Source organism: Ranitomeya variabilis, chromosome 5, assembly GCF_051348905.1.
Source record: "Ranitomeya variabilis isolate aRanVar5 chromosome 5, aRanVar5.hap1, whole genome shotgun sequence".
Taxonomy (NCBI): Eukaryota; Metazoa; Chordata; class Amphibia; order Anura; family Dendrobatidae; genus Ranitomeya; species Ranitomeya variabilis.
The window spans coordinates 463,295,749-463,321,598 of NC_135236.1; the positions used below are offsets into that span (position 1 = coordinate 463,295,749).

At 46.6% G+C, this 25,850-nt stretch overlaps 1 protein-coding gene across 1 annotated transcript in view; it reads left to right on the forward strand.

The window, feature by feature from the left end:
* Positions 1-25,850, forward strand: part of CEP290 (centrosomal protein 290) — a 284,715-nt gene that overhangs the window by 17,034 nt on the left and 241,831 nt on the right. Inside the window, exons 4-6 of the mRNA XM_077265451.1 lie at positions 972-1,041; positions 3,528-3,574; positions 24,022-24,165. Of these exons, the coding sequence (XP_077121566.1) occupies positions 972-1,041; positions 3,528-3,574; positions 24,022-24,165 (261 nt within the window). The remainder of the gene's footprint in view (positions 1-971; positions 1,042-3,527; positions 3,575-24,021; positions 24,166-25,850) is intronic.

A 25,850-nucleotide genomic window follows, 5' to 3' on the forward strand; every position in this document is an offset into this window, starting at 1 on the left:
TCTTGTCCAGAACCAAGTTGTTTGCATGCAGAGGCTGGACAGCGGTGTATAGCTTGCCCTACTCAGACTTGTCTGGATACAAATTTAGTTCTGAATAGTGGCCTAACTGGAATTTCCCCTGAGGAACAAGCTGTAAAACAGTGTTCCTACCTTTTGTAGACTTCATCATTGATGACTTTTCCTTAGGAGAGGTCATCAATGTCTGATAATTCAGGGTCCGACACCCGGCACCCCCGACCGATCTGCTGTTCTCGGTTGATTTGAATAGGAGGCGGATGTGCAGTACCCAGTCTCAGCCACTCAGAAGACAGAGCAGCTCTGCAATTGAGCGTTTACGGCCGGCGGCTGCCTACAGTGACAGCAGCTGATCTGCTGGGGTGTTGGGTGTCGGACCCTGACCAATCAGACAATGATGACCTAACTTAAAGATAGGTCAATGATAAAGTGGTGGGCAACCTCTTTAAAGCCTATTTGCAGATATATCTCATCCTCGAGACCCACATCCATCTCTAGAATAGGGTTCCTTCTTGTTTCTCTGTTTTTTGTGCTGAGACATCCTAGGTCCTGCTTGGCCACCTCTCCATTCACTCTTCGCCTGCATGTGGTGGCTGCTTCACCAGGTGGAACCAAGATGGCTACTATTTTCTCTTAAGATTCAGCCATATTAGATGAGTAGTCAAAGGGGCACCGAAATTTCATAGCAATGCTACTGCTATGTTCTAGTGATTAGTGAGGGTCCTAAAAATTAGAAAATATATCATGTTAATACAGAACTAATACTTATATACCATTTCGAGGGTCATCTATATGTAATAATACATATGCAATGTCCTCTCAATTCCGTCTTAAATCCTGTCCCCTTAACTTGCCTTCCTAAATCTAATATTTGCAAATCTGTGCTTTTTGCAATAACACAGTAATAGACATTTTTCCCTTTTTTTGTAATTTAATTTACTTTTTCTTTTCTATAGATAAAATCTCAGGAGGTTGAATTTGTATTAGAAGAAGCTGGAAAAGCAGCAGAGGAGCAAGCCAAGACCGGTAACTAGCCAGGGACTTGTATGTGTGTTTTCATAGTTCTGGGAAACGGAGAGTAAGAGCACAGGTTTAGCACATCTCCGTTCATGTTTAGGATTGGGGAGCTGTGAGGTCACAGAAAATGGACTCCTGATCTACCACTTATCACCTATTCAGTGTCATAGGGAAACTGTTAACTACTCTTCGCACAAACCTTAAGGCGCCGTCACACTAGCAGTATTTGGTCAGTTTTTTACATCAGTAGTTGTAAGGCAAAACCAGGAGTGGGTGATAAATACAGAAGTGGTGCATGTGTTTCTATTATACTTTTCCTCTATTTGTTCCACTCCTGGTTTTGGCTTACAAATACTGATGTAAAATACTGACCAAATACTGCTAGTGTGACGGCAGCCTAAAAGGGTAATCTGGTGGAAAACTGACAGCCAAAACCTCGCCCAGATATGGTGGCTAATGCCTGCACAATGTTGCTGGTAAAACTGTGGAATTACTTGCAAAATTGTTCTTTCATTGGTCACCGTGCACAGACAGTGCTTTGGATGTATGGATACTAAGGCCATGTTCACACTTTGCGGTTTTTACCGCGGAACCGCCGCGATTTTGATGCTGTGGGTCCGCAGCAGTTTCCATTAACATGTAAACCCTATGGAAACCGCAAACTGCTGTGCACATGCTGCAGGAAAAACCGTGCAGAAACGCAGCGGTTTACAACCCGCAGCATGTCACTTCTTTGTGCAGAATCGCTGCGATTCTGCACCCATAGGAATGCATTGAACCGCTTACTTCCCGCATGGGGCTGTGCCCACGTTGCGGGAAGTAAGCGGATAATGTGCGGGTGGTACCCGGGGTGGAGGAGAGGAGACTCTCCTCCAGGCCCTAGGAACCATATTTGGGTGTAAAAAAAAGAATTAAAATAAAAAATCATGTTATACTCACCTCTCAGCGCTGCCCACGGCGTCCGGTCTGGGTTGATGTGCGAATAGGACCTGCGGTGACGTCGCGGTCACATGACCGTGACGTCACGAAGGGTCCTTCTCGCACATCATCTTTGGAAGCGGACCGCCGAGTGCAGAGCCGAGGAGATCGAGACGTCAGAGGGTGAGTATAACCAATTTTTATTATTTTAACATTATACTATTGATGCTGCATATTGCTGCATATGCAGCATCAATAGTATAGGCGGAAACCCGCAGCGGAAACCGCGGAACAAGCCGCGATAAATCTGCAGGGATAACCGCAGCGGGTTTGCCCTGCAGATTTATCAATTCCGCTGCGGGAGAACCCACAGAGCACACCGCAAAGTGTGCACATAGCCTAAGCCTTGGGTTCAGGCTTCCATCTATACACTGGCTACAGTATTTGCTTTTTCAGTTAAAAGCCTCATGCCGGGTTTTTTTTTTTTTACAAAGTAAATAGTTTGTTTCAGTTTAATGTATAAAAAGAGGTAGGTTAGTAAAATTGATCCCGCAGGGTTTCCACAGTCTTGATCACCCAGGGCTGTTACAGCATAACCAGAGGTTTTTCCTGTGAATCATAGCAAAAATATGTGCTAGAAAATGTAGTTGGGCTTATTTCTATAACAGTATTTTCAGAATTGATGGGGGATAACATAGTGATACTGACCCAACCACTGAGACCCCAGTGATCTCCAGAAAGGGGCTCTGTGTCCCAATAAGGTGGCTCTGCAGAGGCCAATCCTGAATGGGGCACATGCTCCATTTCAGCTCTACTGTCAATCGCTTTTACAAAAAGCAGCGTTTTTAGTGGAGAAATAGTTTTCCATTATTTTTTCATATTTTTTTACGTAGTCTCTACTTGGAACTTTAACTTATTAGATCAGTGATCAGGTATTAGATCTGTCAGGTTTACACTGACACTTCACCGCATAGATCTTGCTTTAGGCCTCAGAGTCCAATTTTTCCATATACAGGTAAACCAGACCGATTATTCTGATCTTACTTTGGACTCATGCAGACATCTGTGCAAATCGGTCCGATCTTGGACCACAATGCAGAAACGCTGTGGAAAAATCAGCATAAAATACACAATGTGCAAACACAGCCTTAAAGGGGTTTTCTTCCCTTTTAAAAGGGTATCTTCCAGCAGACTTTTGTTATATAATGTGACAGCAGCATGAGGTAGGGTCTGAGACCGTGATTCCAGCGATGTATCACTTAGCTTACTGGGTGCAGTAATTGTGAAAATCATACCGTTTTCTCTGCTGCAGATTTAGCAGAGCTCAATTGTGCTGGGTTTAGCCTCACACACTAGTTCTTTTTAGAAAGAGGGGTTGCTTGTATGATAGAGGTGCAAAAAAGTCTGTACCATGAAATCCTGCCACTGCTTCTGATGGGCGGCTAATAGCTATTATACACATAAAGCGCATAACTTCAAAAAAGGTCAATGTTGGTAATCTATTATAGTGTCTACAGTGTATTCTGCAGATTACCAACGTCTTTACTTCACCCTGATACATTCTTTTCTTTTACTAGAAAACCAACTGAGAAATAAAATGAAACAACTGGAAAATGAAATGGAGGTAAGGTTCACGATTTATTTAACACTGTTTGCCTATTTGATTTTCTCAATTTTAGCAATATTGCTTCAACTTTTACTGCAGTAAATCTTTATCTTCTCATATATGTTCATGATGCATACCGTATTATTCAGACTATAAGACTCACTGGACCATAAGACATCCCTAGGTTTTACAGGAGGAAAAATAGAAAAAAATTGCAGCAAAAAATTGTGGTCATGACACAGTTATGGGGGAATCCTTTGCTGACACTGTTATAGGGGTAATGTCCCCCAATTCTGTACTAATGTCCACCATCCTGGTATACTGTATATGATCCCTACCTTGGTATATATTCTCCCCCATCTTGATATGTATGATCCCCATCCAATCCTGGTATACATGACCCCCTTTCCAGGTATACATGGCCCCTCATCCTGATATACATGGTCCCCCATCCTGGTATATATCACCCCCATCATGCTGTACACACAAAAAAAAATACAACTCAATTCTACTCGGTTTGCCTCCCCTCCCTCACAGTGCGGCATCCTGTTCTGATGCCGGTAGCTGACTTGAGCTTGTAAGTATCACATGATGTTACTGCCATACGCCCTCACACGCCGATGTCAGCTGCTGGAATATTCATTGCTTCCCAGTGGTGAGCAGTCTATATGTAACTCTCACAGTACCTGCAATCCAATGTGTCACCGGAGGTGCTCCTTACCCCTCCACCTTCCATCTGGGACATAACGTCACACATCATGGGGAGTTGCCTGGTCTGGCTTTTAGTACCAGCGAGCTCCCCTGATAATCTTCTTCACTGTAGACTGAGATGAGGGGGCATGGCCTGTTCCCACCTTCTAGTAGCAGCAACCCCCCTGATAATGTCGCCTTCACTGCAGTCTGAGATGAGGGGGCATGGCCTGTTTTTGCCTTTTAGTAGCAGCACTGTCCCTGATAATCTCTCCTTCGCTGCAGTCTGAGATGAAGGGGTATGGTGGGTGTATGGTCGGCTTCTAGTAGCGGCACTGTCCCTGATAATGTCTCTGTCATGTCGGACGCTGTTCACACTAGGGCGTCCGACAGACAGCGGTAATTCCACATACGTCCACTACACGCTCAGTGGCGTCTGCTAGACTTTATCCAGCTTGCTCGGGGTTAATCTAGCTGGTAATTTGGTTGGAGGCTGGGTCACGCCCACGGCCTTTAAATAGTCGTGCTGGACTTTGGGCGTTGCCGATTATAGCTTGTGCTTTGTGCCTAGTGATTCCGGTCTGGAGTGGTGGTCTTGTTGGAGGAATATCGTATCTGGTGGTGTATTATCCTTTGTCATATTCCTCCTTCCTATATTTGTATTTGTTTTGCCCTGTGCACACTATAGTGTATTCCTGTGTGTCTGTGGCGTGGTGCGTTTTTCAGTTTTCCCTGTCTGTGCTTTCTGTGGGGATTGGTGTGTGGTCTCTTCACTGGGTGGCGGGTGGTGGTTTCAGCTTAGGGCTGAAACAGGAGACAGGGTCAGGCCTGGTGGCCCAGACATGCACACCTTAAGTGTAACTTCTGGGAAAGGGACAGACAGGGTTTCCCTAGCCTAAGGGAAATCGCAGGGGCCCGGGTAACCAACCTTAGTCTACTCAGTACTCCCGTGACAGTCTCCTTCGCTGCAGTCTGAAATGAGGAGGCCTGTTCCCCCCTTTTAGTAGCAGCACTGCCCCTGATAATGTCTCCTTCTCTGCAGTCTGAGATGAGTGGGCATGGCCTGTTCCCCCCTTTTAGTAGCAGCACTCCCCTGATAATGTCTCCTTCGCTGCAGTCTGAGATGAGGAGGCCTGTTCCCCCCTTTTAGTAGCAGCACTGCCCCTGATAATGTCTCCTTCACTTCAGTCTGAGATGAGTGGGCATGGCCTGTTCCCGCCTTTTAGTAGCAGCACTGTCCCTGATAATGTCTCCTTCACTGCAGTCTGAGATGAGGGGGCATGGCCTGTTCCCGCCTTTTAGTAGCAGCACTGTCCCTGATAATGTCTCCTTCACTGCAGTCTGAGATGAGGGGGCATGGCCTGTTCCCGCCTTTTAGTAGCAGCACTGCCCCTGATAAGGTCTCCTTCACTGCAGTCTGAGATGAGGGGGCATGGCGGGTGTGTGGCCGGCTTCTAGTAGCAGCACTGCCCCTGATAATGTCTCCTTCACTGCAGTCTGAGATGAGGGGGCATGGCCTGTTCCCGCCTTTTAGTAGCAGCACTGCCCCTGATAATGTCTCCTTCGCTGCAGTCTGAGATGAGGGGGCATGGTGGGTGTGTGGCCGGCTTCTAGTAGCAGCGCTGCCCCTGATAATGTCTCCTTCACTGCAGTCTGAGATGAGGGGGCATGGCCTGTTCCCGCCTTTTAGTAGCAGCACTGCCCCTGATAATGTCTCCTTCGCTGCAGTCTGAGATGAGGGGGCATGGCGGGTGTGTGGCCGGCTTCTAGTAGCAGCACTGCCCCTGATAATGTCTCCTTCACTGCAGTCTGAGATGAGGGGGCATGGTGGGTGTGTGGCCGGCTTCTAGTAGCAGCGCTGCCCCTGATAATGTCTCCTTCACTGCAGTCTGAGATGAGGGGGCATGGCCTGTTCCCGCCTTTTAGTAGCAGCACTGCCCCTGATAATGTCTCCTTCACTGCAGTCTGAGATGAGGGGGCATGGTGGGTGTGTGGCCGGCTTCTAGTAGCAGCACTGCCCCTGATAATGTCTCCTTCACTGCAGTTTGAGATGAGCGGGCATGTTGAGGATTGGCTTGCTCCCTGCTAGTAACAGCCTGTCTATTTTTGCTCTGCCTATCCTTGCCTCTCTTTCCACTCCAGAACTATGCCTGTACACCTTCTTCATGATTATTTATGCTCCTGGGCATGTCATAAAGAAGTTGCAAAAATATGCTGTGATCCACTTCTGTACCAGCCAAGTTCTCTGATTTGACAGTCCAGGTCTCTGCTCTGAAACTTGGAAAATGCCTTTAAGGGGTTCTGACAAACCTAATCCCTTCCTTTTGATCACTTAGTTGTTTTGGTCACTGTTAACAGCGATCTCAAATAGTTAGATAGACCACGTGATGTGGGCACAGATGCAGTAGCGCTGACACTCTGATGGCACAATACGCCCATGAAAAAAGGATGGGAGAAAGCCACTTATATTTTTATTAAAATTATTTGTTTATATATCTACTATATAATTGTCTAAGGGTCACTTCCGTCTGTCTGTCTGTCCTTCTGTCCGTCTGTCTGTCATGGATATTCATTGGTCGCGGCCTCTGTCATGGAAATCCAAGTCGCTGATTGGTCGCGGCAAAACGGCCATGACCAATTAGCGACGGGCACAGTCCGGCGGCAAAATGGCGCTCCTTACTCCCCGAAGTCAGTGCCCTGCGCCCGCTCCATACTCCCCTCCAGTCACCGCTCACACAGGGTTAATGGCAGCGGTAACGGACCGCGTGATGCCGCGGGTAACGCACTCCGTTACCGCTGCTATTAACCCTGTGTGACCAACTTTGTACTATTGATGCTGCCTATGCGGAATCAATAGTAAAAAGATCTAATGTTAAAAATAATAAAAAACAGTTATATACTCACCGTCCGTCGGCCCCTCGAATCCAGAACCGGCCTTTCCCGCTCCTCGCGACGCTCCGGTGACCGCTCCATGCATTGCGGTCTCGCGAGATGATGACGTAGCGGTCTCGCGAGACCGCACGTCATCATCTCGCGAGACCGCAATGCACTCTTGGGACCGGAGCGCGCGAGGAGCATCGGTAAACACTTCGCCTGGATCCGGGGCCAACGGAAGGTGAGTATATAACTATTTTTTATTATAATTCTTTTTTTTAACAGGGATGCCCACATTGCTATATACTGCGTGGGCTGTGCAATGTACTATGTGGGCTGTGCAATGTACTGCGTGGACTGTGCTATATCCTACGTGGGCTGTGCAATATACTGCTTGGGCTGTGCAATGTACTGCGTGGGCTGTGCAATGTACTGCGTGAGCTGTGCAATGTACTGCGTGGGCTGTGCAATGTACTGTGTGGGCTGTGCAATATACTAAGTGGGCTGTGCAATATACTACGTGGGCGGTGCAATGTACTATGTAGGCTGTGCAATATACTGCGTGGGCTGTGTTATACACTACGTGGCCTGTGTTATACACTATGTGGCCTGTGTTATACACTATGTGGCCTGTGTTATACACTATGTGGCCTGTGTTATACACTACATGGGCTGTGCAATGTACTACGTGGGCTGTGCAATGTACTACGTGGGCTGTGCAATGTACTGCGTGGGCTGTGCAATGTACTGCGTGGGCTGTGCAATATACTGCGTGGGCTGTACTATATACTACGTGGGCTGTGCAATATACTACGTGGCCTGTGCAATATACTACGTGGCCTGTGTTATACACTACGTGGGCTGTGTTATACACTACGTGGGCTGTGTTATACCCTACGTGGGCTGTGTTACACCCTACGTGGCCTGGGTTATACACTACGTGGCCTGTGTTATACTTTACGTGGGATGTGTTATACATTACGTGGGCTGTGTTATATACTACGTGAGCTGTGTTATATGCTACGTGGGCTGTTATAAACTACGTGGCTGTGTTATATGCTATGTGGGCTGTTATACACTCCGTGGGCTGTGTTATATACTATGTGGCTGTGCTATATACTATGTGGCTGTGCTATATACTACGTGGCTGTGCTATATACTACGTGGCTGTGCAATATACTACGTGGCTGTGCTATTTACTATGTGGGCTGTTATACTACATGGCCGGCCGGTGTTGTGCATGCCAGTCTTAGTGAAGGACTCGCTGTAGTAACATATGCATGCCACTTAAGGGGTGGTTCAGTCTTAAGGTATAAGTCTGCAGTCATTCTATGTGACTGCAGACTTGTGAATCCTCGCAACGCTCTCTCTGTGAGGTTTAAGGATTCTCTGGTGTCGGGAGAGGACGGTCATGTGACCGAAAATATGTGATATGCATACTCCCGGCCACATTCCAACTAGACTGTGTCTGGTCTCACCAAATACACGGAGCGAGGCCACACCTATCTAGGTGCTGCATGTGATGTGAGGATTCACAAATCTGTAGGTACAGGGTGACTGCAGACTTGTAGTTTAAAACCGAACATCCCCTTTAATGATTTTTTTTTCTGTGGTGTTATTGATTGGAGTAGCATTTCTGTCATGAGAAACGCTGCCACTTTTAATGAATTTGACATGGGCTCCGTCCTGCCCTGGTTCCTCCCTAACACTGCCCATTTGGCAAAGCTAGTTACAATTTTAGTGAAAACGCCCCCAAAAAGTCACAACTAGGGTTGAGCGAAACGGGTCGATCATTTTCAAAAGTCGCCGACTTTTGGCTAAGTCGGCGTCTCATGAAACCCGATCCGACCCCTGTGCTTGTCGGCCATGCGGTACGCGACTTTCGCGCCAAAGTCGCGTTTCAATGACGCGAAAAGCGCCATTTCTCAGCCAATGAAGGTGAACGCAGAGTGTGGGCAGCGTGATGACATAGATCCTGGTCCCCACCATCTTAGAGAAGGGCATTGCAGTGATTGGCTTGCTGTCTGCGGCGTCACAGGGGCTATAAAGGGGCGTTCCCGCCGACCGCCATCTTACTGCTGCTGATCTGAGCTTAGGGACAGGTTGCTGCCGCTTCATCAGAAGCAGGGAGAGCGTTAGGCAGGGTCCACTAACCACCAAACCGCTTGTGCTGCAGCGATTTCCACTGTCCAACACCACCTTCGGTGTGCAGGAACAGTGGAAGCTATTTTTTTTTTTTTTTCCCCTCAGCGCTGTAGCTCATTGGGCTGCCCTAGAAGGCTCCGTGATAGCTGTATTGCTGTGTGTACGCCACTGTGGAAACCAACTGCTTTTTTCAAAGCACATATCCTCTTGTTCCTTCCTTTCTGCACAGCTATCTTTTTTGTTTGTCCACACTTTTTATTTAATTTGTGCATCAGTCCACTCCTATTGCTGCCTGCCATACCTGGCTTACATTACTGCAGGGAGATAGTAATTGTAGGACAGTTTTTTTTTTTTTTTTTGTTTTTTTTTTGTGGGAGATTAAGATTGGCATTTCTGCTACAGTGCCATCCCTGTGTGTGCCATCTCTCACTGAGTGGGCCATAGAAAGCCTATTTATTTTTTCCGTGATTTGTGTTCTAAAATCTACCTCAACACAGAAACACTACATCAATCAGTGGGAGAAAAATATTGGCCTCAGTCAGGGCTTGTGTGCCACTGCTGTGTGTGCGCTATCTCTCATTCAGTGGGCTATAGCAAGCCTATATTTTTTTTTTTTTTTTTTTTTTAATATTATTTGGTTTCAAAAGTCTCCCTGAAAAAAAAAAAAAACCTAAAAAAACAGTGGGAGAGTAATATTGCCCTTTCAGCTTGTGTGCCAGTCTTGACTCCTGGGTGTGCCACCTCTCTCCCTCTCATTCAGTGGGCCATAGAAAGCCTATTTATTTTTTTTTTTAAATATTATTGGGTTTCTAAAGTCTCCCTGAAAAAAACAAAAAATACATAAAAAAACAGTGGGAGAGTAATATTGCCCTTTCAGCTTGTGTGCCAGTCTTGACTCCTGGGTGTGCCACCTCTCTCCCTTTCATTCAGTGGGCCATAGAAAGCCTATTTTTTTTTTTTTAATATTATTTGGTTTCTAATTCTCCCTGAAAAAAAAAAAAAAACCTAAAAAAACAGTGGGAGAGTAATATTGCCCTTTCAGCTTGTGTGCCAGTCTTGACTCCTGGGTGTGCCACCTCTCTCCCTCTCATTCAGTGGGCCATAGAAAGCCTATTTATTTTTTTTTTTAAATATTATTGGGTTTCTAAAGTCTCCCTGAAAAAACAAAAAATACATAAAAAAACAGTGGGAGAGTAATATTGCCCTTTCAGCTTGTGTGCCAGTCTTGACTCCTGGGTGTGCCACCTCTCTCCCTTTCATTCAGTGGGCCATAGAAAGCCTATTTATTTTTTCCGTGATTTGTGTTCTAAATTCTACCTCAACACAAAAACACTACATCAATCAGTGGGAGAAAAATATTGGCCTCAGTAAGGGCTTGTGTGCCACTGCTGTGTGTGCTATCTCTCATTCAGTGGGCTATAGCAAGCCTATTTTTTTTTTTTTTTTTTTTTTTTTAATATTATTTGGTTTCTAAAGTCTCCCTGAAAAAAAAAAAAAACCTAAAAAAACAGTGGGAGAGTAATATTGCCCTTTCAGCTTGTGTGCCAGTCTTGACTCCTGGGTGTGCCACCTCTCTCCCTCTCATTCAGTGGGCCATAGAAAGCCTATTTATTTTTTTTTTAAAATATTATTGGGTTTCTAATTCTCCCTGAAAAAAAAAAAAAAACCTAAAAAAACAGTGGGAGAGTAATATTGCCCTTTCAGCTTGTGTGCCAGTCTTGACTCCTGGGTGTGTCACCTCTCTCCCTCTCATTCAGTGGGCCATAGAAAGCCTATTTATTTTTTTTTTTAAATATTATTGGGTTTCTAAAGTCTCCCTGAAAAAACAAAAAATACATAAAAAAACAGTGGGAGAGTAATATTGCCCTTTCAGCTTGTGTGCCAGTCTTGACTCCTGGGTGTGCCACCTCTCTCCCTTTCATTCAGTGGGCCATAGAAAGCCTATTTTTTTTTTTTTTAATATTATTTGGTTTCTAATTCTCCCTGAAAAAAAAAAAAAAACCTAAAAAAACAGTGGGAGAGTAATATTGCCCTTTCAGCTTGTGTGCCAGTCTTGACTCCTGGGTGTGCCACCTCTCTCCCTCTCATTCAGTGGGCCATAGAAAGCCTATTTATTTTTTTTTTTAAATATTATTGGGTTTCTAAAGTCTCCCTGAAAAAACAAAAAATACATAAAAAAACAGTGGGAGAGTAATATTGCCCTTTCAGCTTGTGTGCCAGTCTTGACTCCTGGGTGTGCCACCTCTCTCCCTTTCATTCAGTGGGCCATAGAAAGCCTATTTTTTTTTTTTTTTTAATATTATTTGGTTTCTAATTCTCCCTGAAAAAAAAAAAAAAACCTAAAAAAACAGTGGGAGAGTAATATTGCCCTTTCAGCTTGTGTGCCAGTCTTGACTCCTGGGTGTGTCACCTCTCTCCCTCTCATTCAGTGGGCCATAGAAAGCCTATTTATTTTTTTTTTTAAATATTATTGGGTTTCTAAAGTCTCCCTGAAAAAACAAAAAATACATAAAAAAACAGTGGGAGAGTAATATTGCCCTTTCAGCTTGTGTGCCAGTCTTGACTCCTGGGTGTGCCACCTCTCTCCCTCTCATTCAGTGGGCCATAGAAAGCCTTTTTTTTTTTTGGTTTTTTTAATATTATTTGGTTTCTAAAGTCTCCCTGAAAAAAACAAAAAAAACATAAAAAACAGTGGGAGAGTAATATTGCCCTTTCAGCTTGTGCGCCAGTCTTGACTCCTGGTTGTGCCACCTCTCTCTCTCTAATTGTGGGCCATAGAAAGCCTTTTTTTTTTTTTTTTTTAATATTATTTGGTTTCTAAAGTCTCCCTGAGAAAAAAAAAATAAATAAATTAGGTGGGAGATTAATATTGACATTAGTGCTTGAGTGACAGTCCTGCGTGTGTGTCATCTCTGTGATTTTGTGCCACAGAAAACAGAGTGTGTAACATTGTGCCTGATTTTCCTTGTGGTCTCACCAACCTGTTAAGGGATATTGAAATCATACTGAAGTTATAGCTCACCGTGTAAGTTGTTTGATAGCAACAAATAAAGTTACTTTGGTTAAGATTTTAAAACAATGAGGAAGTCTGGTGCAAGAGGTCGTCGTGGGCGTTCATTGTCAGCTGGTAATGATGGTAGTGGTAGTGGAGCATCAGGTGGTCGTGGGGATAAAAATATTCCACCTAAGTCTGGAGCTGTGGAGCCAGTTTCGTCGTCAGGCTACACAAGGCCTCGAACGCTCTCTTTTCTGGGAGTAGGAAAACCGCTTTTAAAGGCGGAGCAGCAACAGCAAGTTTTGGCTTACATTGCAGACTCAGCCTCTAGCTCTTTTGCCTCCTCTTCCGAAACTGGTAAATGTAAAAGCAGCGCGTCGCTTGTGGATGTTCACGGTCAGGGACAAGTCGCTTCCTTGTCCTCCTCAGCAAAAACTACAACAAGAGAGAAGGATGCAGCAGGCGACACAACGGGTCACTCCATGGAGCTCTTTACACATACCGTCCCTGGCTTAGAAAGTGAAACATTTAACAGGCCATGCCCATTACAAGTATATTCTGACATGGAGTGCACTGATGCACAGCCACAGCCAGAGTACTATGCTGCTCCTTTGACTCAGACCACCACATTGCCCTCTCAGGGTACAGATCCACAATCAGACCCTGATGAGACTATGTTGCCCCGCCACGAACGCTATACCACCGACCGACACAGTGACACAGACGAAGTTGCACACGAGCTCGAAGAGGAGGTAATAGATGACCCAGTTATTGACCCCGATTGGCAGCCATTGGGGGAACAGGGTGCAGGCGGCAGTAGTTCAGAAGCGGAGGTGGAGGAGGGGCCGCAGCAGGCATCAACATCGCAACAGGTTCCATCTGCCGGGCCCGTATCTGGACCAAAACGCGTGTCAAAGCCAAAACCTGTTGGAGCACAGCGTTGCCATCCGGTTAAAGCTCAGTCTGCAATCCCTGAAAAGGGATCAGAGTCTAGGAAGAGTGCAGTCTGGCATTTTTTTAAACAACATCCAACTGATCAGCGCAAAGTCATCTGTCAAAAATGTTCAACTAGCTTAAGCAGAGGTCAGAATCTGAAAAGTCTAAATACTAGTTGCATGCATAGACACTTAACCACCATGCATTCTCAAGCCTGGACTAACTACCAAACGTCCCTCAAGGTTGTAGCACCCTCGGCCAATGAAGCTAGTCAGCAACGCAACATCCCTTCCGTCACTGTAAGGCCACCATTTTCCGCACCACCGGCAGTATCTGTGCAGGTTTCTTTGCCAGCCAAAAGCAGTCAGGGTCAGGGAATCACCAGTTTTGTAGGAGGAAATATTGCATGTAGGGCACCGGCGGAAACAATACCGTCTCCAACCGTCTCTCAGTCTGCCATGTCCACCGGCACACCCGAAAGTTCCACGATCTACAGCTCTCCAGTCCAGCTCACCCTACATGAGACTCTGGTTAGAAAAAGGAAGTACTTATCCTCGCATCCGCGTACACAGGGTTTTAACGCCCACATAGCTAGACTAATCTCGTTAGAGATGATGCCCTACCGGTTAGTTGAAAGCGAAGCTTTCAAAGCCCTGATGGAGTACGCTGAACCACGATACGAGCTACCCAGTCGACACTTTTTTTCCAGAAAAGCCATCCCAGCCCTGCACCAGCATGTTAAACAGCGCATCGTCCATGCACTCAGGCAATCTGTGAGTACAAAGGTGCACCTGACTACAGATGCATGGACCAGTAGGCATGGCCAGGGACGTTATGTGTCCATCACGGCACACTGGGTGAATGTGGTGGATGCAGGGTCCACAGGCGACATCAATTTAGGGACAGTTGTGCCTAGCCCACGGTCTAGGAAACAGTTGGCTGTAGGCGTTCGCACCCCCTCCTCCTCCTCCTCGTCCTCCTGCAGAAGCTACAGCTCTTCCACAGAACGCAGTCGGCCAACCACTCCATCGGCAGATGACACTGTTGCACACCAGTTGTCCCATTATGGGCCAGCTACTGCCAAGCGTCAGCAGGCTGTATTGGCTATGAAGTGTTTGGGCGACAACAGACACACCGCGGAAGTTCTGTCCGAGTTCTTGCAACAAGAAACGCAGTCGTGGCTGGGCACAGTAGATCTTGAGGCAGGCAAGGTAGTGAGTGATAACGGAAGGAATTTCATGGCTGCCATCTCCCTTTCCCAACTGAAACACATTCCTTGCCTGGCTCACACCTTAAACCTGGTGGTGCAGTGCTTATTGAAAACTTATCCTGGGTTCTCCGACCTGCTCCTCAAAGTGCGTGCACTTTGCTCACATATCCGACGTTCGCCTGTACACGCCAGCCGTATGCAGACCTATCAGCGGTCTTTGAACCTTCCCCAGCATCGCCTAATCATAGACGTTGCAACAAGGTGGAACTCAACACTGCACATGCTTCAGAGACTGTGCGAACAGAGGCGTGCTGTTATTTATTTGTGGGAGGATACACGGGCAGGCAGTAGGATGGCAGACATGGAGTTGTCAGGTGTGCAGTGGTCGAAGATACAAGACATGTGTCAAGTCCTTCAGTGTTTTGAGGAATGCACACGGCTGGTTAGTGCAGACAACGCCGTAATAAGCATGAGCATCCCCCTAATGCGTCTGCTGATGCAAAGTTTGACGCACATAAAGGAGCAGGCGTCTGCACCAGAGGAAGAGGGAAGCCTTGATGACAGTCAGCCATTGTCTGGTCAGGGCAGTGTACAGGACGAGGTAGCGGGCGAAGAGGAGGTGGAGGACGAGGAGGATGATGGGGATGAGTATATTTTTAATGCGGAAACTTTCACGGGGGCACAGGAAATTGGTTGCGTGTCACGGCCGGGTTCTGGTTTTTTGAGGGACACAAGTGACGTAGATTTGCCTGCAACTGCCCCTCAACCAATCACAACCGGAGATTTGACAAGTGGAACTTTGGCCCACATGGCGGATTATGCCTTACGTATCCTACAAAGGGACACACGCATTACGAAAATGATGAACGATGACGATTACTGGTTGGCCTGCCTCCTTGATCCACGCTATAAAGGCAAATTGCAAAATATTATGCCACATGAGAACTTGGAACTAATATTAGCAACCAAACAATCAACTCTTGTTGACCGTTTGCTTCAGGCATTCCCAGCACACAGCGCACGTGATCGTTCTCACACGAGCTCCAGGGGGCAGCAGACTAGGAGTGTTAGGGGTGCACACATCAGAAGTGGCGTTGGACAGAGGGGTTTTCTGACCAGGTTGTGGAGTGATTTTGCTATGACCGCAGACAGGACAGGTACTGCTGCATCAATTGAAAGTGACAGGAGACAACATTTGTCCAGTATGGTTACTAACTATTTTTCATCCCTTATCGATGTTCTCCCTCAACCGTCATTCCCATTTGATTACTGGGCCTCCAAATTAGACACCTGGCCAGAATTGGCAGAATATGCATTGCAGGAGCTTGCTTGCCCGGCAGCAAGTGTCCTATCAGAAAGAGTATTCAGTGCTGCAGGGTCAATATTAACCGAAAAAAGGACTCGTCTGGCTACCCAAAATGTTGACGATCTAACATTCATTAAAATGAACCACAACTGGATTTCAAAATCTTTTGCCCCACCTTGCCCGGCCGACACCTAGCTTTCCTATGAAAAGCTCTTGCCTGTGAATTACTTTTCTAATGTCTAATTTGCTGCTGCAGATTGTACAGCATACGACATGTTTACACCTCCCTAAATGGCCAAACTCCCCACACGGGGCCGTGGTATCGCGACTTGGCGCAAGCACCCGTGAGACTGCTGTTTGTCTGAAGAGGTGGGTGTGCTCGCTTTTGGTTGACGGCATTGCTACTGGGTCCCTCATAGTACAATGTAGTGTCTCTGGCGGTGGTGGTGCGCACCCAACGTCAGACACACCGTTGTAACATGAGTGGCCCTGGGGCGGTCCCGCCGGCCTCAAGAGAGTTCCCCCCTACCCCAGCTCAAACTGGGCTCTACTACGTGCAAAATTATGTCGCACAGCTCCACCAATCTTTAGTCTATTCGCTGACATCATTCAATGTCTGGCACTGACAATACAAATTTGTAGACATCTATGATGCAACTTAAAGTAGTCTGTGTCTGTGTCCTATATTGGCACCATTAAATAGTTACTGCCAAATTACTATGTCAGAAACACAGCAGATGAGCCCACCCCTGTACCTAAGTATGCCATCTTTTTTTTTGTTTTGGTTGTTTTGCGAGACATTAACATCTATTTATATTTTGGGAGTACTGGGACAGACACTCCTTGCACTACTCCTCCACTCAGCACCAAGCTGCCTGCCCGTGTATCCATGTAACCGCTGTAAAACTGCCATGAGCCTATTGTTTGTTATTTTAGGCCTTTGATAGCCTGTCTGCGGTCCCTACTCCTCCACTGACCACCAAGCTGCCTGCCCGTGTATCCATGTAACCGCTGTAAAACTGCCATGAGCCTATTGTTTGTTATTTTAGGCCTTTGAAGCCTTTCTGCGCTCCCTCCTTCCACTAGTCCTCCACTGACCAGACCACTGCTGCCCGTGTACCCCTGGAACCAATTTTAAAGTGCCTACAGCCAGCCCATTTTATTGTGTTAGGCCTTCGAAGCCTGTCTGCGGTCCCTCCTTCCACTAGGCCTCCACTGACCAGACCACTGCTGCCCGTGTACCCCTGGAACCAATTTTAAAGTGCCTACAGCCAGCCCATTTTATTGTGTTAGGCCTTCGAAGCCTGTCTGCGGTCCATACTTCCACTAGTCCTCCACTGACCAGACCACTGCTGCCCGTGTACCCCTGGAACCAATTTTAAAGTGCCTACAGCCAGCCCATTTTATTGTGTTAGGCCTTCGAAGCCTGTCTGCGGTCCCTCCTTCCACTAGGCCTCCACTGACCAGACCACTGCTGCCCGTGTACCCCTGGAACCAATTTTAAAGTGCCTACAGCCAGCCCATTTTATTGTGTTAGGCCTTCGAAGCCTGTCTGCGGTCCATACTTCCACTAGGCCTCCACTGACCAGACCACTGCTGCCCGTGTACCCCTGGAACCAATTTTAAAGTGCCTACAGCCAGCCCATTTTATTGTGTTAGGCCTTCGAAGCCTGTCTGCGGTCCATACTTCCACTAGTCCTCCACTGACCAGACCACTGCTGCCCGTGTACCCCTGGAACCAATTTTAAAGTGCCTACAGTCAGCCCATTTTATTGTGTTAGGCCTTCGAAGCCTGTCTGCGGTCCATACTTCCACTAGGCCTCCACTGACCAGACCACTGCTGCCCGTGTACCCCTGGAACCAATTTTAAAGTGCCTACAGCCAGCCCATTTTATTGTGTTAGGCCTTCGAAGCCTGTCTGCGGTCCATACTTCCACTAGTCCTCCACTGACCAGACCACTGCTGCCCGTGTACCCCTGGAACCAATTTTAAAGTGCCTACAGCCAGCCCATTTTATTGTGTTAGGCCTTCGAAGCCTGTCTGCGGTCCATACTTCCACTAGGCCTCCACTGACCAGACCACTGCTGCCCGTGTACCCCTGGAACCAATTTTAAAGTGCCTACAGCCAGCCCATTTTATTGTGTTAGGCCTTCGAAGCCTGTCTGCGGTCCATACTTCCACTAGTCCTCCACTGACCAGACCACTGCTGCCCGTGTACCCCTGGAACCAATTTTAAAGTGCCTACAGCCAGCCCATTTTATTGTGTTAGGCCTTCGAAGCCTGTCTGCGGTCCATACTTCCACTAGGCCTCCACTGACCAGACCACTGCTGCCCGTGTACCCCTGGAACCAATTTTAAAGTGCCTACAGCCAGCCCATTTTATTGTGTTAGGCCTTCGAAGCCTGTCTGCGGTCCATACTTCCACTAGTCCTCCACTGACCAGACCACTGCTGCCCGTGTACCCCTGGAACCAATTTTAAAGTGCCTACAGCCAGCCCATTTTATTGTGTTAGGCCTTCGAAGCCTGTCTGCGGTCCATACTTCCACTAGGCCTCCACTGACCAGACCACTGCTGCCCGTGTACCCCTGGAACCAATTTTAAAGTGCCTACAGCCAGCCCATTTTATTGTGTTAGGCCTTCGAAGCCTGTCTGCGGTCCATACTTCCACTAGTCCTCCACTGACCAGACCACTGCTGCCCGTGTACCCCTGGAACCAATTTTAAAGTGCCTACAGCCAGCCCATTTTATTGTGTTAGGCCTTCGAAGCCTGTCTGCGGTCCATACTTCCACTAGGCCTCCACTGACCAGACCACTGCTGCCCGTGTACCCCTGGAACCAATTTTAAAGTGCCTACAGCCAGCCCATTTTATTGTGTTAGGCCTTCGAAGCCTGTCTGCGGTCCATACTTCCACTAGGCCTCCACTGACCAGACCACTGCTGCCCGTGTACCCCTGGAACCAATTTTAAAGTGCCTACAGCCAGCCCATTTTATTGTGTTAGGCCTTCGAAGCCTGTCTGCGGTCCCTCCTTCCACTAGGCCTCCACTGACCAGACCACTGCTGCCCGTGTACCCCTGGAACCAATTTTAAAGTGCCTACAGCCAGCCCATTTTATTGTGTTAGGCCTTCGAAGCCTGTCTGCGGTCCATACTTCCACTAGGCCTCCACTGACCAGACCACTGCTGCCCGTGTACCCCTGGAACCAATTTTAAAGTGCCTACAGCCAGCCCATTTTATTGTGTTAGGCCTTCGAAGCCTGTCTGCGGTCCATACTTTAAATACTCCTCCACTCACCACCAAGCTGCCTGCCCGTGTATCCATGTAACCGCTGTAAAACTGCCATGAGCCTATTGTTTGTTATGTTAGGCCTTTGATAGCCTGTCTGCGGTCCTTACTTTAAATACTCCTCCACTCACCACCTAGCTGCCTGTGTATCCATGTAACCGATGTAAAACTGCCATGACTGCCTACTGTTTGTTATTTTAGGCCTTTGATAGCCTGTCTGCGGCCCCTACTTGCAATACTCCTCCACTGACCACAATGCTGCCTGGAGTGCCTGCCTGTGTATCCATGTAACCGATGTAAAACTGCCATGACTGCCTACTGTTTGTTATTTTAGGCCTTTGATAGCCTGTCTGCGGCCCCTACTTGCAATACTCCTCCACTGAGCACAATGCTGCCTGGAGTGCCTGCCTGTGTATCCATGTAACCGATGTAAAACTGCCATGACTGCCTACTGTTTGTTATTTTAGGCCTTTGATAGCCTGTCTGCAGCCCCTACTTGCAATACTCCTCCACTGACCACACCAATGCTGCCCGTGTACCCCTGGAACCTATTTAAAAGTTCATAGAGCCTAGTTATATATTTTATTTACTATTAATAAGGCCATGATGGACTACGCTGTACCACGCTACAAGCTAACCAGTCGACACTTCTTTTGCGAGAAAAGCCATCCCAACCCTCCACCAGCATGTAGAAGACCGCATTGTCCATGCACTCTGGCAATCTGTGAGTACAAAGGTGCACCTGACAACAGACGCATGGACCTGTAGGCATGGCCACGGAAGATTACGTGTCCATTACGGCGCAATGGGTTAATGTGGTGGATGCATGGTCCACAGGGGACAGCCTACTAAGTCTGTCTGCAGTCCCTAATTCAAATTGTCCTCCACTGTCTAAATCGGAACTTCCACCTTCTGGCTTTCGGCCTATAGTATCAGAAATTAAACTGCATTTGGCCTTCAACTTTGGTTAGGGCCTACTAACGGCTTCTGCCCCTCCCTGGTGTTGCCCTCAACTAAATAAAGCTGAGCTTCAACCTTCCGGCTCTCATTATGTGGTTTTAAAAAAAAAAATGGTGGTTAGGGCCTACTAACGGCTTCTGCCCCTCCCTGGTGTTGTCCTCAACTAAATAAAGCTGAGCTTCAACCTTCCGGCTCTCATTAAGTGGTTTTTAAAAAAAAATGGTGGTTAGGGCCTACTAACGGCTTCTGCCCCTCCCTGGTGTTGTCCTCCACTAAATAAAGCTGAGCTTCAACCTTCCGGCTCTCATTAAGTGGTTTTAAAAAAAAAAAAATTGGTGGTTAGGGCCTACTAACGGCTTCTGCCCCTCCCTGGTGTTGTCCTCAACTAAATAAAGCTGAGCTTCAACCTTCCGGCTCTCATTATGTGGTTTAAAAAAAAAAAATGGTGGTTAGGGCCTACTAACGGCTTCTGCCCCTCCCTGGTGTTGTCCTCAACTAAATAAAGCTGAGCTTCAACCTTCCGGCTCTCATTAAGTGGTTTTAAAAAAAAAATGGTGGTTAGGGCCTACTAACGGCTTCTGCCCCTCCCTGGTGTTGTCCTCAACTAAATAAAGCTGAGCTTCAACCTTCCGGCTCTCATTAAGTGGTTTTAAAAAAATAATGGTGGTTAGGGCCTACTAACGGCTTCTGCCCCTCCCTGGTGTTGTCCTCAACTAAATAAAGCTGAGCTTCAACCTTCCGGCTCTCATTATGTGGTTTTAAAAAAAAAAAAAATGGTGGTTAGGGCCTACTAACGGCTTCTGCCCCTCCCTGGTGTTGTCCTCAACTAAATAAAGCTGAGCTTCAACCTTCCGGCTCTCATTAAGTGGTTTTAAAAAAAAAATGGTGGTTAGGGCCTACTAACGGCTTCTGCCCCTCCCTGGTGTTGTCCTCAACTAAATAAAGCTGAGCTTCAACCTTCCGGCTCTCATTATGTGGTTTTAAAAAAAAAATGGTGGTTAGGGCCTACTAACGGCTTCTGCCCCTCCCTGGTGTTGTCCTCAACTAAATAAAGCTGAGCTTCAACCTTCCGGCTCTCATTAAGTGGTTTTAAAAAAAAAAAAAATGGTGGTTAGGGCCTACTAACGGCTTCTGCCCCTCCCTGGTGTTGCCCTCAACTAAATAAAGCTGAGCTTCAACCTTCTGCTCCAAATTACCATTTTAAAAAATGCAATAGGCTTTTCCGGCCTACTAAAGGTGTCTGCCCCTCCCTGGTGTTGTCCTCAACTGAACAAAGCTGAGCTTCCACATTCTGGCTTTCGCCCTATACTATCAGATATTAAACTGCATTTGGCCTACTAGTGTGGTTAGGCCCTTGAAACAGTGTCTGCTGCTCTTGGGTTTGCTACTCCACTGAACAAAGCAATGCCGCCTGTTTAGTCCTGTTACCAATTTTGAACTGCATGTAGCCTACTTTATTCTTTGGCCCTATATCTGTTTCCTCCTCATCCTGCCCATTGCCCAGCCACTGCTAAATGAGTCTGCTGGTACATTGACCTAGACCACTACATTCCCCTTGTACTCTACACAGCCAGAATCTGTCCCTGCTGAAAGTAAGGTTCCCCTTCCCGCATGTTATACCACCTTACACAGGGACAAAGAGGAAGGTGCAGATGAAAGTGCAGGTTCCTTCATCAGGTGGGGGGGCATACTCGTTGGCGACGTCACTGGCACAGGGCCCCTCAGAGTACGCAAAAGTGTCGCTGCTGGTGGGAGGCGCCCCCGCCATGCAAACACACCGCCGTACTTTGAGGGGCCCTGTGCCAGTGGCAATGCGAACGAGTGGGCCCCCCCTGCTTGCTCAGGATCACAGCACTTGCAACTTTTAAATACTTACCTTTCCCTGCAACACCGCCGTGACGTAGTCCGCATTTCCTGGGCCCACGAAAAACTTGAGCCAGCCCTACTCCCCCCACAACTTTCCCCCAATTCCCTATGCCCAACTATTATTATACAGTTAATTAAGATTGGCAAGCTTCAGAAACAAGAATGGATGTTTTTGGCATTAAAATGGGCACTGTAGGTGTTTTCCTGGCCTCCACTCACTGCCGACTATGCTTCCCCATTGACTTGCATTGGGTTTCGTGTTTCGGTCGATCCCCGACTTTTAGCGATAATCGGCCGACTGCACTCGACTCGACTCTGGACAAAATCGGGTTTCCCAAAACCCTACTCGATCTTAAAAAAATGAAAGTCGCTCAACCCTAGTCACAACCTTTTTCTAGCATAAAAGCTTTGATGAATCGGCTCCTAGCACCGCATTTACACTAGCCGGATATTGTGAATGAATGGGGACATCATTTCCTGATAATCATTGGGGAACAATTTTTGTTGAGTAAGATTTTTCTTCTGATTTAAAAATTTAGTTTTCTTCTGTCACATCAGTTTTTTATCTACAGCTTCTCTTATTGTGATTTCTGTCAGCTGGATGGAGGGTAGCACTAGTAATCTATTGGGCGAGCGCGACCTCAAATGGGAAGGGGAGGAGGACACCGATGGCGACTGGCAACAGGTTGTTCTTTGTCTAGGCTGTTCAGTTACACGTGAGACACGAGGTTGTGTGCCGCTCTATATGGTGACACTTATTCCGAAAGTCTGTATACAAGGGGTTAGCAGAATTTATTTCTTTACACACTTAATTCCTTTCTTTTCGATCATGTCCGTCTGCTATTTCTTGCCATAAGTGCCTTTTGTTAGATCTGTGGCAGCTTCACTATTCCCAGACAAAGGCCGAACATCAGCGCATTAGTCTACTAGTTTGCGGCATGGTGCATGGGAGAATGACCTGAATCACGGACACATTATGGATTGAATTGAATCGGGCCAAACATTAGTTGGTAGAATTCTACTGTAGACAGAAGTTCCAGCTCATGTGGTGTATGTCGTACAGGCCAAGAGTACGTCTGGTATTTCAGCTCATTGCCTTTGAAGTGAGCAGAGCTGCTACTACATACAGGCAGTGGATAATTGTGGCAGTATGTCCATAAGTAGTAGGGTATGTGCACACGTTGTGTTTTTCCGCAGGTTTGTCACAAAGCCTGCGAGATTTCCTAGTACCAGTGAGATTTCTGAGCCTCATGCACACGCTGCCTATTTTTACTTTGCAGATTTATATCTGTAGGACATCAATTCTTTCAGTGATTTTATTGCAGATCTCACACATGCTAATGAGTTTGGAAAAATCTGCAGCAGAAAATGCAAGTAAAAATACGTGAGTGATTTATGCAGCGGTATTCCTGCTAACACATGAGGATTTGCAGCAGAATTTCGTGCTGTAAACCCTGAACATGTGCACATACTGTTAGTGTCAATATATGGACTCCCCTTATGTATATGTGGCATTGTATATGACCCCTAACGCGGACAGGGGTTACCGAAATCACACAGCGCACCACCCGCATTCCCAGAGCTTTTTTTCTTGGATTTTCTTTATTGGATTCTAGTGTGAATAGTTTTTCTGCTTACTGCTTTCTGGCCTCTCATAGCGAACAATGGGGTAAAATAATGAAATCACATGTAACTCACGTTCCTTGGTGATGTGATCGTCACCGCTGCAGCTAATCGCTGAGCTCAGCTGCTTGTGCCACCTACATCTGTATAGCCGCTGAGATCACTGATTGACTGCAGTGGTGAAGTGCACTCTAGTCTTGATGCCAACTCTGCAGCCTGTAACCATTAGAGGCCAGAAAGCTATAAATGTGAGACCTCATTAAGCTGCTATTGCTCTAAGTGAGTGTCGGCGCTCACAGTGGAAGAGGGGTTCGGCACTTTTTCCATGTGGGAGGATGGAGAATGTCCTGGCATGTATATTGAGAAGTTGCCGATAGTCTTTTATGCTGCAGCAACCTGACCGCAATGTCATTTCTCCGAACTATAAAGGAAACTATTAAAAAATGCATCCTGTTTAATGTTCATTCGTTTTCCAAATATTATGTAGATCTTTTTTCCCTGCACATCTTCACTTCTGGTTTCCACATTTCCCATCTGCTAACGTTCTGCCTCCCATGGCTTTCTATTGAATGCAGATGGCACAGCTGTCCACGGGTACCAGAGACTCACGTTTTTTACGGGAAGAAATTCGCCAGCTAGAAGAACAGCTGGGTCAGAAAGAGCGTGAACTGAAAGACACAAGAAAGGAGCTAGAAAAGGAGAAACAAGTGAACGAACGTGTAAGTGTCATGTCGGCCATTGTTGGCACAACTGATGAATTTCTCATGGCTTTTCCAGCTATATAATGTCTACAAGGACAAGGAGATCCCACCTGAATGTCTTTTCTTAGGGTAGGAAAACTGATTAGCCACATTTGATTTTCTTCTGCTTTTCCCCTCTCCGTCCAAATAGAAGTATGCTTAATAGCTTTATAAGGTGATAAATACTGGCTAAAGATCCGTCAACCAGTTCTCAAAAGTCTACTTTCTCGAATATGTATTGGTGACAAGTATGGCCTCACTTCCTGCTGTCACTTTTCCAAACATGGCCTTCACATCACAGCAGAAAACTGAGGTTGATGGCCCACGCAGGAGGTAGATCTTCTGAAATCCTGATGTTATAAGTGTCCTAAGAGAATTACCAGCCTGGGCATGAAACGACCTTGTATGAGTAAATATATGAAACAAACTTGGCACTCAATGTTTTCTGAAGAAGAATAGGGCAATTTATTTCACATCCTGACAAACAAATTAATTGCTGAACGTTTTCGGTCCAACACGGACCTTCCTCAGAGCAATAAAGTTTATCTTCAATGTATATAGTTAGCCAATTTGCCCTTCAAATCGCATATACGATAGCCCATAAATTGCTGTAACAACAGAATGGCTGTGTACAGGTGAAGGTTTGTGCCGCTATTGGATGCGGTCTGGATGCACTGTGCACGGTATGTAGCTGCGGCTCTGGTGGCGTCCTATGCCGCTGGGGAGAGCGCTACATTGCTTGTATGAGTAAAGCCCCAGTGTTGGGTAATTAGGTTTGTTTTGCTTGGAAACTTACATAGGGAAGTATGGTTTCCGCATTGTTCTTGCTAGTGTAAGGAGGTTGTAAAAAGCTAAAGCTTTCTCTGGCCAGCTTCACATCTGTATTGTCAATTTTGTTGTTCAGTTTCATCATAAAAATACTAACAAAAGAGGACATTTACGGAGTGCCAGACATGCTTCACAACAGACACCATGTGTGCCTGACTGACCCCATTATAAGTCATTGGGTTCCGTTGCAATTTCCATAAGTTTGACCGGAAGAATAGCGCTGCATTCTGTTAAAGAGGTTGATTCACAGAAGGCATTTTGAGCAAATCTGTAACCGAAACCATAGAAGTTTCACGTCTGTACGTGGACATGGCACATACATCGACTCTCTCCATTCATTGCTATGGGTGTTACCAGTAGAGCGGAGGCGGAATACATTTGTTCCCATAGTCATGAATAGACCAAGTCAGTACATGTCTTCACCTCTACGCTCAACGGTTGTTGGCTGGAACAGTGAATCGGGCCCCCCAATCTGTACATAGCTCTGGGTTCTAGATGTGGGACCTGGAGCCATCAGATCTTTATGGCATTGGCCATAAATGTCTTTCGTAAGACTATCCTTTTAAATATGATGGAATCTGCAATAGAAGCTGCTGGCAGATCCTCTGACTCAGATGTGAACAGAGTTCCTATTCTAGGGAATGTAGTGCCCTTACTTTGCTCCTTCAGTTAAACAGATACCCAAAGTAATACACTTAAAGACTCCCCCTTAGCAGTCTGCTTCTGTGCAGGCCCAAGTGCTCTCCTGGATGGAGGGGGAGGCTTCTGGTTTTATGCTTGTTCCCTCATATTTAAACTGTGATTTTGGCCTTACTTTCCATGTACGTTATGATGGG